This window comes from Stegodyphus dumicola, chromosome 9 (assembly GCF_044657685.1).
Source record: "Stegodyphus dumicola isolate Sdum_Otavi_A_Nest chromosome 9, ASM4465768v1".
Lineage (NCBI taxonomy): Eukaryota > Metazoa > Arthropoda > Arachnida > Araneae > Eresidae > Stegodyphus > Stegodyphus dumicola.
This window is the reverse complement of record NC_140776.1, coordinates 20,013,958-20,026,713: the sequence shown is the minus strand read 5'-3', so window position 1 is coordinate 20,026,713 and position 12,756 is coordinate 20,013,958. Positions and strand designations below refer to the sequence as shown.

Sequence of the window (12,756 nt, the reverse complement as noted above, 5' to 3'; positions counted from 1 at the left end):
CATCGATTCGACGCCAACTTCCAGGCATCCAGTGGTATCAAGGAAAAGCATTTGGAGACGACTGGCCGACGCTGGTATATGCTGCCGTTGTCCAGTAAGACGACTACCACTGGCCCCACATCATAGGCAATGTCAACTGGATTATTGCCGAATTTCGGGCAAGCTGGAAAAAGTGACCGACCTTTCTTTTCTTTCCACAGACAGCGAGACAGCCGGTCCACCGGGGAAGTTAGCATATTGGCCAGATAGCCCCGCTGACTGAATTATCTTGGTCCACATAAAATACTTTCGATATTGTGCTCAAGACGAGTGCTAAGGGCGGTGCAAACAAATTCTGGATGAGTCAATAGTGTAGTGATGTAAGAAGGGTGCATTGTGGATGAGGAGAACAATTTCAGTGTGACCGACTGGAGGCTGTGATCTTCAGAGATGAATACCGATTCAATCTCTATACTGATGACCAATGCACACGCGTGTGGAGGCGGCCTGGTCAGCGGCCGATACGGTATTTGTTGTCGAACAGCATACATAAATTACATAAATTACATAAAGTAAGACATAAAGTAAGATTACATAAAGTAATTAATTACATAAAGTAATTACATAAAGTAAGACGATTACATAAAGTAAGACAGTGTGGAGAGTGATTGGTTGAAACAAACGATCATCTGTAGTCGTCCTTCAAGGCCTTATGACAGCTGGCAGTTACGTGTATACGACACGTTAAAGCCGATTGTACTACCTGTGCTATCAAGTCACCCAGGTGCCATTTATCAACAAGACAACGTTCACCCACATAGTGCGCTACTCTGCCAATACCGTCTATGGATATGACGTACTCCCATGGCCTGGCAGTTCACCAGACCTCTCGCCAATAGAGTATGTTTCAGGCATGCTTAGAAAACATTTGCAGCCGTCCCGGACTATTGGAGAATTAACTGTCCAATTACAAAGACTACGGCATAATCTTCCGCAGCGTGTCATAGGTGATTTACCTGATTTGGAGCGACGCTTGTATAGCTGCCAGAAGTGGATATATTACCCAATGATTTATAACTTATTTCACGCCCTCACTTCTTAATGAAACGATCTTTTGTTCTGAATTTGGAACGATTTGTTTATCGCCTCATACACTATGCTAAGTTTCGTGATAGTAGTATCTTTTCCTTCTGGGTGCACATATTTTTTGTTACAGAGTGTATTTATTGCAAAAACTACACAAAATATACAATGGATGTAAAGTTCCGTAAGCTGTTTGTCAAGAAATGCCTTGAGAAACTAAGAAGTGAAACTGTCCATTCTTTTAGAATCACATCATTTCTCAAGCCTAAATCACGTGGACGTAGAAAAAAACATTCAGTTCACGTGAAGACGTTTAAATTCCTTTCCACCGATAGAGTATTCAGTTCTCTTAATTTGAATACATAATTTTTGTTTCTGTTGATAAATAACAGTCTCCTAAAGTTTTTCAGTTTAATTTTTCTTTAAAAATCTTTAGCTGACTATTCTTTAATTTAATAATTCCCGAGATCTTTTAATTTCTAATTTGGATGTCGAAGCAAAATTCAACATTCCTTCAGCTAGACTAAATCATCTGCTCACCTGCTATAAAACAGCTCAACTTCAGCTAATTACTTACAAAATATTTGAGCCTCTCCATAAAATGCTTTTTTTGCAAGTTGAAATTCTTTTAAGGAAAAACATGTGCACTTGTTTGCTGTTTACAAAGTACACACAAAAGCTTGAACCAATGAGTGCTTAGAAACTTATTCCTAACACAAATTTCGTTCCATTTAACAAACTAATCTCTAGAGATTTCTCAGCGTCCTGCTACTAATTACGATTTTTTGTAAATATCCTTGTTACGAAAATGTGCGCCGGTGTTCCAATAATCCTATCTTCTAGAGAGAGAGGCTGAGTTCAATTTAAGCATTTAGTTAGCACCAACCTTAGGAGATTGATTGAGTGTTTTGGGTAAATAGTAACTGAATTAATGTTACAGTGTTCAAGAATTTATCTAATCACAAAGTATTTTGTTTGAAAATATTGTGTTTCCTGTTCAGTCAGTCCTTTGGTATGATAAATATATAGTATACCCGTTCAATTGAACAACGTTTAGTTATCTATTAATATTAAAAATCCTGTATTAAAATAAATAATGTCTCAAGTGTACCCGGGCATTGCAGCATTTCTTAGGCATTTTGTTGTTTGTGTAAATGTTTCGTATTAGTTATATTGAATTTCAAACGTTATGCTACATGCGCTTCGTTGAAATTTAAACGCATATATATTCTAGAGTATTTTAAATAATATTTAAATATAATTAACGAGCCTAAATAAAATGCTTATTTGCATCATCCTTCAAAAGTTTCCATTTGTAAGTTTAGGCTAATCTGAATGTGCTATTGCATTTATAATAAATTTTAAATACCTAAAGCTTTGGTTTGGTTTATTTGATTATGGTAAAACACCCGAAAGCTATCTTCCTAAGGGAAGGGATGGCATAGGGAGGACTTTCTAAAGCGAAATGTCTCGTACATACGTTACACACAGCCAGCCCGTTCACTAAATTCGAACCTCGAACTAACTACCAGTGTTCAGCGACTTTACCGCTCTACGACTGGTGGGCTTTTAAATCATTAGAAGTAAATTTCAGATTTTGATCAGTAACAACTGAGTTAGTTAGTTATGGTAAAGAATCAATGAATATCTTTTGAAGAAATGCATTCCGTGAAAGAAATTTTGAAATAACTATTCTGCATTTGTGGTACTGGAAAGAAAATATCAGAAATAGTGCATATCTTTTAATCCTTTTAAAATATTATGTTTTAAACTTTCTCTTCAGTTTTAATAACAATATACAGAAAATTATCTCAAACAATTAATAAACCAATATCATAAATACTTAATAAAGAACTTGCAGAGCTGTATCTTTTCTTAACACAGAAAATGTGTTGTATAAACTATATATTAAAACACATGCGATAGTTAGGAACTGAAGTGCTTCCATTAGGGAACGATGCTTTAATTGATCTCATTAAATAAATTATATCGTTATGAAATAATCCATTAAAATTCTTAGCGTTTTTGGAAATGCTCATGAATGAAAAGTGATCTTCCTCGCGTACATCTTTCAGAACTTTCTACTGCAACTTTAAAAAGTAACTTTTACATAAATGATCTGTTCACGAGGAGAAATAAAAAAGCAGATACCTTTGAACTAAAGTTGTTGACATGTATAATGAAGGAATTCATTATTTCAGTTATTTATAATGTATTCCATCCATTAGCAAAATTAACGGTGTGCCGTGCACGATGAAAGGTGTTTTTGATGATAGCTAGTCACGTTATGCCTTTTTATCTGCCTTTTGTACTTTCATGCTTTGAAAGTTTTAACTTTTTTCGTTATGATATATGAAGGCGTATTAAGATTAAAAACAAACAGAATCCTATGTAAATATATGGCTTTTGTAAAATTCTAAAGAAATGCATGTTTAGATAAAATGTTAAAAAATGAATTTATATATATATTTGAAATAAAGTGACAAACATTTTCAAAAAGACAGAATAAGATAAAAGGATTTTTTACGTTGCTTATAAAAATTGCATGATTTATATTTCAATTCTTTTCAATCTTTTCTGATAATTAATTGACTAAAATGACTTATGATTATGATGAACAACTTGGTCGAGAAAAAAGTGATTTCTCTGTAAATTAAAAGAAATTTGTATATTTTCTTGTGTAATTTCTAACTTTTGTATATTCCTGGGCTAGGCATTTTAAAATTGGTAGGAACTGAATAATCACGTATAAATGTCACACGTTCCAACTTTATTCGTTATTTTGTTTATTGAATCATTTTTAGCAGCAGTACAAAACTTCGAATTTGTATTTAAGCATTATTAAAATGAAAAGCATTGTTGGTATTTATACAAGGTCAGATTTACATGAAATAACAAAGATAACGTTAGCTGTAGTTGCAGTAAGATTTAACTTATGAAGACATTAATTAGCCCTTTTTTTTTTTTTTTTTTTTAGAAGGAAAGGTGAATAAGCGTGCATTGCTTCGAGCTGGTTACGAACCCTGAATCTCTCGAATACCGAGTCTGGTAAGATTCCAATTACACCATGAAAGCACGCAGAAAGGAGGGCGAAAACACCTTACATACTCCCCCTATTAAAAGGCAACTGTGATTAGAAGATCCATTCGCTAAATCGCTACCTATAGTTGTAAGGATCCTAAGTTTTACTAACGTTTATTTTATTTAAAATCTTTACTATCATTTCTTATTTTCTACTTCCGGCCAGAATTAAACGCTTTAACTTATTTATGCAAATTGTCTTGCTAACGCCAAGTACTTAAGTTGTGGCTTTTTGCCAAGCAAGAGAGAGGAAGGAGTTATTGGAAGCAAGCCGCTTGCCATTGTAGTTTTACGAGTTTTCGCTCTGTTGCTGGTTGCCTTCAAAGCCAGAGGTTTAGTCCTCTTGATAATTGCAAACGTATCGTAGTTTTTAGCAGCTCTGCGTACTACATACGGACCTTTGTTAAAATAAAGGCCAATCTGAATGCTAGGCACTTGTATACTAATTCAAAGTTAGTTTTAGTTAGTAGTTTTTATATTCTTACGTTCTGACCACAAGTGGTTGGTCTCTGTATCCCAAAGTTCGGGAATACATGTAAATATAGAAAATAAAAAGTTTCGTATACCCTTCCTGCTTGTATTGTCTATTTTACAATTTCTTGAACATAGCTTAAGTAAGCTCCCTGTTCCGAGTCAGGACCATTCATGTTTCCAAAGCAAGTCAAAAGAAACACAAGTCCTGATATAGTTTCAGCTAATATTCTCTGTTATGTATTCTCTGATGTTCTCTGATCTATATCATATATATAAATAATTAAATATACCTTCCAAAGTGGGCCTTTGATATACTTTAAAGGCTGTGTACGCAATCACGATAAATCATGTTTTGAAAGTATGTTTAAGAAATTTGATTTTTTTTTAAATTTTATAATAATCAAGTGCATGCAAAACTTCCTTTCTAAAGTATGTAATAGACATATTCTAATAATCCGAACAAACCATAATTAGAAAACGGTAAGTTAAAATTATGAATGAGGAACATAATGACACTTTTATTTGGAACAGCATTGTAGCGATTACCACAGATTTAGTTTCTGAGCTGAATTACCATACAATTTTTGATGTTTTAAAACATAAAACATTTATATATATATATATATGTTGTATGAACTTAAATCCATTTAGTGCGAATACAAGTATTCGCACTAAAATAATAAATCTTTATTGTGCGAATACAAGTATTCGCACAATAAAGAATTTAACTTCCAAAAAAATCTACAACCACAAGAGTTAAATTACTACAAACACACCTACAGATTTATTGATGACCTTATTACAATTAATAATTTTGGTAAAATTGAAAACTCCGACATTTATCCGAATTGTCTTAAACTTAATAAAACTAATAATTCACAAAATAGCATAGACTTTCTAGATCTTCAAATCATTAACTACAAAAAAATTTTACTTTTTGACAAAACAAGAAACTTCAATTTCAATACTAACAAATTAATAAATTGGAACTCCAACATATCCAAAAAAGTAATTAACAATACTATAATTAATCAAATACAACGAATTAAAACTATATGCACAGATACAATAGATTTACAACGCGGAATTTTGATCCTTATCAAAATTCTCAAAAATAATCTAATTCCCTTTCAATTTATCAACCATTGCCTTAAAAGAGCAGGCGTTAAATACTCACTCTAAATCATTTAACTGATAGGGATATGATAATTTATTCCTAAACCTGAGAAGGCGGTATAAGTTGGATGACTGTCAGTTGAAAGATTTGTATATAGTGTAATTACTCAATTGTATATATTGTAAAAAGCTAATTGTCTTCAGACATATACTGTTACTATACTGTTACTAAACAAATGGGCCTATTTCCTGCCTTTAGACTGTCTACTAGCTCTTGGATAGCGAAAATGCCTTTTTCCTTTCTTAAATTCTTAATCATTGCGACACGACAATTAGCCAGAAATTAATTAATTTCCATTCACTAGTATTTTTAAAAAAATCTTAACAGACGGTCTCTCTCAGATAAGAACTCCACAAAATACATCCCTCAAGAATTCCAAGTCCCACCCACTACCATAAATTTCTTCACCCAAGTCTTGCCGACTGATATAATTCAAAGCCCCTACTGCCGCTAAGAATTTTCGGACACCCTACACTTCTGAGTCAGACACGAAGAGAACACACTGCCAACTCCCCCACTAGAAAGAATGTAAGTTACTTAATACCTTTCTGGCCTTTATATCTTCATGTACATTCACTGATCTTATTTATATTATTTTCTATTTTATTTTTATATTATTTTTATATTATTTTTATGTTCTCTTTGATTTGTTTTTGCAAAGTTTGCATTATTTATCTTTTTTATAATCTTCTATGTTTATTTCAACTTTACTTTGATTTCGATTTCATAATGACAATTTCCAATGTTTAATTTCTACAAATAATATAGTACTCAAATACATAAAGATGATAGTGTCGGGGACGATTACTCGAGTTTTACAAGATTTCTCTACAGTAATTGATTTTTACTCCAAATTGAATTGACTAAAATGCTTCATGAGAATCAGTTCTTTGAGTAACAACTATTCACGGAAATATTTGGCCTGACTAGAATTGCCGGTTTGGCTTTAATTTATAACTCGAGTAAAGACGAAACACTTTCATATTTACGTATTTCTATCAATTATTGATCATTGAACGGGAGTTGGTTTGTTCCCCTTGAAAAGTCAACTAATTTCAGATCAATGACAATAATTACATGTTTTAATTTTTACTTTTACAATTGTAATATTATTCTTCGTGATGATTTAACTCCAGTCCCCGTTAAAACATTATTAACATTTTGCTTTCAAATTACTTCAAAACATCTTTCAAAATATAACTTACCAGTATGGATGCACACTTTTAAAATAATTCTACTTTAATTAAACTTTGGAGATAATATAATCAATTAATCAATATGGTTTAGGAAATAAATTATTATATATATATATATATATAGTTTTTATTATCAATCGATGGAACCACCCATATGCATAGAAAAAAAAATTATGCGGACACCACATGACTTCCTTGCACGGAATATTAAATTATACGTACTTTTTGCTGCATTTCATTTAAATTTATTTTCTCGAATTTCATTACAGATAGATTTCTCATTCAATTAATTCACTTCTCGGTAAGGCAAAAATGCATAAAATCACAAAATATCTCCATAAAAATTTAGAAAAAAAAAAAAAAAATACAGTTAAAGCAATTATTTTTTTTTTAAAATTAAAATTAGAGTTACGAAACAAAAACGAGCAATTCGGCGAGCAGGCAACAAGACGATTTTTCCTTGCACAAAACTCGAAGTTTCTTTTCGGTCTCACTCGGCGAAAATCATTGAAAGTAACTATAAGTAACTAACTATTGAAAGTAACTAATAATGGCTGACTGACTACTGACTTAATTCACTATTCTGCTAATTTTCAAATGTAAACAAATGTGGCTGCTCTGCTATACAAGAATTAGGCTTAACCGCACATAAACAACTTTTAAATCATTCATAATTCTATAACTATTGCATGCAGATTAAATAAGGCATAAAAACCGCAACCGGAAGATAAGAATAACATAATTTAATCATTTTTAAAGCAAAAAATGCACAATTTACCAACACATAATTAAAAACTGAGCTCACCGAGCGCCGAGTAACAAAGAGTATATATGTATATTGTTAAGAAATGTCCAAGCGCGGTAAGATGGCTACACTGCAAAGCAGTTTTATGGTTACCATAAAATAGCAAGAAAAGGCAGGCTTGCCACATTTGGCGAAAAATCGCCCATTTGGCGACATTTGGCGACAAAATTTGCGATATGCCATGGCCGGTTGGAGAACTTTCTGGAACGAATTCTTATCGGTTTAGCCCAGAATGTGCTCGAACACGAGCCAAAAGCTATATAAACCCTGCTGGTCCGCAGTCAGTTAGTATGTGTCCCTCATCGAGAGTGAGTGTCTCGCCTACGTGCGGAGTCGATCAAGTTGACATCCGGACAGCGGGTTCCGAGTGGGTCGTCGAGTGCACCGAAAGAGTCTCGTAGTGTGTCGCGGTTAGTGCATCGTCGAGAGAGCGTGTTGAGCTCCGGGAACGGCTGAACCGAAGAATCAGGAGCTGTGCTCTGTGTGTCGTCGAGGGCATCGCGAGTTGTAGCGTGGAGAGTCTCGAGAGTACGTGGAGTTCCAAGAAGGACCAAGCAGAGTCGGGAGCTGTACTCTAGTGCTTTGCAGTGAAGCTGTCTCCATCGTGATAGCCTGATAACCTGAAGGCTGTGTCGCTGATTGTTCCAGCGAGTGTATAGTAGATCTGCGACGACTGTAAACGTGTTTGGGAGCTGTCTTGATTAATATTGATAAATAAAATGTGTTTCGATACTTCATCAAGTCGTTATTCACTCCAAATTCACATAAATCCCATACGAACATGAAGGAAGAAAATAACGTAACAACTGGTGTCAGAAGAAAAACGCAACAATATATATATATATATTGAATGAACTAAAATTCATTGAAATCGAAAACAAGTTTTCTAAAACTTGCGCAATCGCTGCAAAGTAAGATGATAATAATTTATTTAGTAAAGAAATATTGATTATATTATCTTCTAATATAAATTTAGTAGTAGAATGTATGAAAAGGAGGGAACCCGGAAGTAGGAAGTTTAATTCCGAAAAGTGTTTTTTAAAGGAACTTGAATGTAAATCGTAAACTTTTTAAGGGGACTTGATGTTATTCATGATTTAAATTCAAGTCCCCCTTAAAAAATTCTAAAAAGTGAATTTTTTCAATATTTAAGATGTATCTTCTGGAAATGAGATATTTCTGACTTATATTCTTTTACCGAATTTTACATTAAAATTGATAAAATAATGGGTACAATGTTAAAACTATTGGCAAGTTGATATAAAGATATAAACTCAATTTCTCTGCTGCACAAACTAATATGTCTGAGCTAATTTTAAAGAAGATTTTATTAAATTAATGTCCTTTATAATGCATTTAAAGTTAGCGGAAAATTTTCTGTAAATATTCTATTCCTTTATTAATTATATAACCCTTAGTAATTTGACTATAAAAATTGTTGCTTGATTTTTCTTTACGATCAGCGTTTAAATATTGCATTGTTGCTGCTCCATTTCTTTATACAAATTCCCTAAAAGTGTTATATTTCTGGAGAAAAATTTTTTTTGATTATTGCTAGCTCTTAGCAGAAAAATAATGTGACATAAATTATCCTTTCATTAATTTACTAATCAACAATTAATTTTTATTTTAGTCATTATCACATCATAATAATTTAATAAATTTTAATAACTGTTTTACTATTATTCACAAATTTATTTATATATATTATATTTGTGTTGATTTTATTTGTCTCTGCGCTTAGGAAATTTTATTTATGTATATGAATTTATGCATGTAAGCAACGAAATTATTTGTTTATAGGAAATATCCATCTTTTTATTTCAAAATTATTTACATACATAACATTAATCCGATTTGGATTTCTGTTTCATTTTACAACATAAAACTGCTAATAATAGGAAGAAAATGAAAAGGTCATTTGAATATAGTAAAGCACAAGATGGCGAGCTGCTTTAGGATACGGTTGCCTTCGGTGAGGACTTCTAAAAGAAACCGGCTTGTATTCACGTAAGACATGAACGAAATAGCCCCACAGCCAACTCGTTCGTCTAGGATCAGACCTAGGTCGAACTTCCAGCATTCTGCGGTGTTATTATTAAGGCATAATAAGAAGGCTTTAGCAAATTTGAAGTTAATCAGTTAAAGACATCAAGATGTAAAGAGACATCAGAAAAACTGTTAGCTGAGTTCGTTTCACGGAAAAATGATTTACCATTTAAGGAAATGTCAAAAAAACTATTAATCAACAATTTAAATAAAAATATTTATTTAAAGAGTATTAGGGTTCAAAATCCAAACTAGCGTAAAACATTTGAAGTAGCTTACTGTATGTAAAAACGCTCATTAATTAAGCCCCATTTAAAAAAAATACTTTAATAACCAACGTTTTTCAATTAAAATATGGCATTTGAAGATTTTAAGCCTCAGAATGTAAGCTAATTAAATAAAAAAGATGATTTTATAGTGCATTTATTCTCTAAATTTAATGCTGATATATTCAAAAGAGTCATTATTTTCGCTAAGCGACGCATGTTAAAGGATATACGTCTTAATCTGCAGTAACAAATTAATTTCTATAACTATCTGATTCGCAGCATTATTTTTTTATGCAAAGCTGAGGAGCTAAGTGCAATCAGAAATAAATTAAAAGCAGTAAAATGCAGTTAATTTTTAAAAATAGAAATTATTTAGCATCAATCCCCGAAAGAAACTCTTTCGTGGCTTAGTCTGGAAAATTTAATCTTCGGTTTTCACTACATTTTTATGTTTATTTCTTCACATATTCTTTTAAAAAATTGTTTGAAATCATTTTGAAGTTTTTCAAATGAGAAATGATTATTCATTCATATTAATGGAAAGAAAATTAGTCCACTTATTAAGAGATGAACAAATAAGTGGATATCGAAGTCAGTAATTTTGCAGGAGTCAACAAATTTATAACTGCCTTGAGATAATTAGAAATCCTCATAAAGCATCGATTGAAAGGAGCTGAAAATTAATAACCTATTTAATTAGTGAAAGCAGCCAGTTATCTTCCAGATCGCTTCAGCTGATTAAAAACTTGGGTTCTCACTGACATTTAACAGTAGCCTGTATCTTATTAACTGTTTGGATAAATATCTGATTCATATAATTATATTGCCGAACAGATGGTTATCTTGTCAACTTCTCTTGCTTTCAATACCTCATTCTCCTTCTGGGGGTGCAATGTAGACTACCTCTTAGCGTTGCAACTTGGTAAGTAGAAATACGACCGCTTACCTGAGAAATACGGAGCAGATATGCAAACTCGGCATGCTGACATATGCTGCCGTCTTGCTGACAAAACTGATTTCATACTACTTTCCCATTGCTTACAAATTTTTACATTAGGGTAAAATTTCAGGTTATTCTGACCACGGTTTTTAGCAGAGTTTTCAAAGTGGAACTTTAATTGCAATCACACTGTGTTCATAAATTATATACAAACAAATTTGAAAGATTTCAGATTTTAAATTACGTCCAGAGGGGCCTTTTTTAACATTTTGTGTGTTACCTTTATTTATCAAATATCATGCTCTTTGCACTTAAACCATAAAATTCAGTTCAAGAGCAATATCACAAAATAATTCTAGATGAGCATATCTTTAGAATTTCCAATATACAATTTCTCGCGCGCTAGAGATAAAAATGTTTTCTCTGTACAACGCTGCCATGGCTCGCTTTGAAATATTTCAGTTTGTTACTCAAAAATTCGTTAAAGGTTTACAAAATATGAAATCGATAATAAAACAAATTCCAAATTTCAAATTTGGGCTTCCAGATGCCCATATTCGCAGTAGGATTACGTGATTGAAAATTGGATGGTTCTAGGTACCGTTGTTTTATGACACTGCGAGAAACATACATACATTTATGCAGATTCTTCATTATTTAATTTTTTCAAATATAATACAGGCGGTAATATTTGGTGGCAACAGTTTAAAGAGGGAAACGGACTTTCAGAGTGATTCGACGCAAAATCGCAAAACGAAAACAATAGTCCTTCAGGGACAAAGCCCCTTTGAACTAAAAAATTAAATATATTGAGCAGCACAGGTTTAATGCACATGATAAATGTTTATTTTGTTATCTGCATTCAAATCACTTTGTTTGTTTTAAACGACAATTAGTATACCCTTTCGTCTGCGGGAATGTGCCACAAAGATTTCATTAATCATTGTTAACGTTTTAAGACATTCAATAGTTTAATTCCTAATTAAATACACGTGAAAAATAATACCTGTATGCTTCTATACCTTAATATATGTATAATGTACTATATTAAGATTAATAATGTAAATTAAAATAAGTTAAAATATGAAAAATTGCAAAATTATGATAAATGAAGAGCACTTACGGCAGCCATTAAAAAAATTATAAAAAGGGGATTAAAAAAACTTATTTAAGAAGTAAATACAAATACTCACTTTTCTCCACATACGTCCTATCGATAGGGTACCCTGAAACAGGGCATCGAATGGTAACTGTAGTGCCAGCTACAACTGTAAGGTTTCCCATTGGTCTGATGTATGGAGGTCCGAAAACATCGATTCTAGCTGAATGGCTGACCATTCCGACATCATTTTGGGCTTCGCATCCATAAAGACCTCCATCAGATACTGCTAAATCTGTGATATTTACGTAGCTGACAACGGAACCATCCATGGGAACATAATCACCAGTCTTCACACGTCGGGATTCAGATAACTGTTCGCCATCCAGAAACCAAGAAATCTGAGGGAGGGGTGAGCCACTAGCTGAGCAGTGGAGTGATACTATTTGTCCCGGCATATGGATTTGATCGGGAAAAATCCTTATGAAGGTAGGCATTTCCTCTGAAAATAAATAAATTAAGTGAAGTTTGCAGTTATTAACTAAAATTAAACATTTCATCTGGTTATACGAAGATTTAAGCAACTATACATTTGTGCATTTAT

General features: G+C 32.6%; 1 protein-coding gene across 3 annotated transcripts in view; it reads right to left on the bottom strand.

Annotated features, from left to right (window-relative positions):
* LOC118192022 (cell adhesion molecule Dscam1-like) overlaps positions 1 to 12,756 on the bottom strand; it is a 1,213,535-nt gene that overhangs the window by 641,577 nt on the left and 559,202 nt on the right. For all 3 annotated transcript variants that reach the window (XM_085823265.1, XM_085823266.1, XM_085823267.1), the window contains exon 7: positions 12,247 to 12,654. In XM_085823265.1, the coding sequence (XP_085679391.1) occupies positions 12,247 to 12,654 (408 nt within the window). The remainder of the gene's footprint in view (positions 1 to 12,246; positions 12,655 to 12,756) is intronic.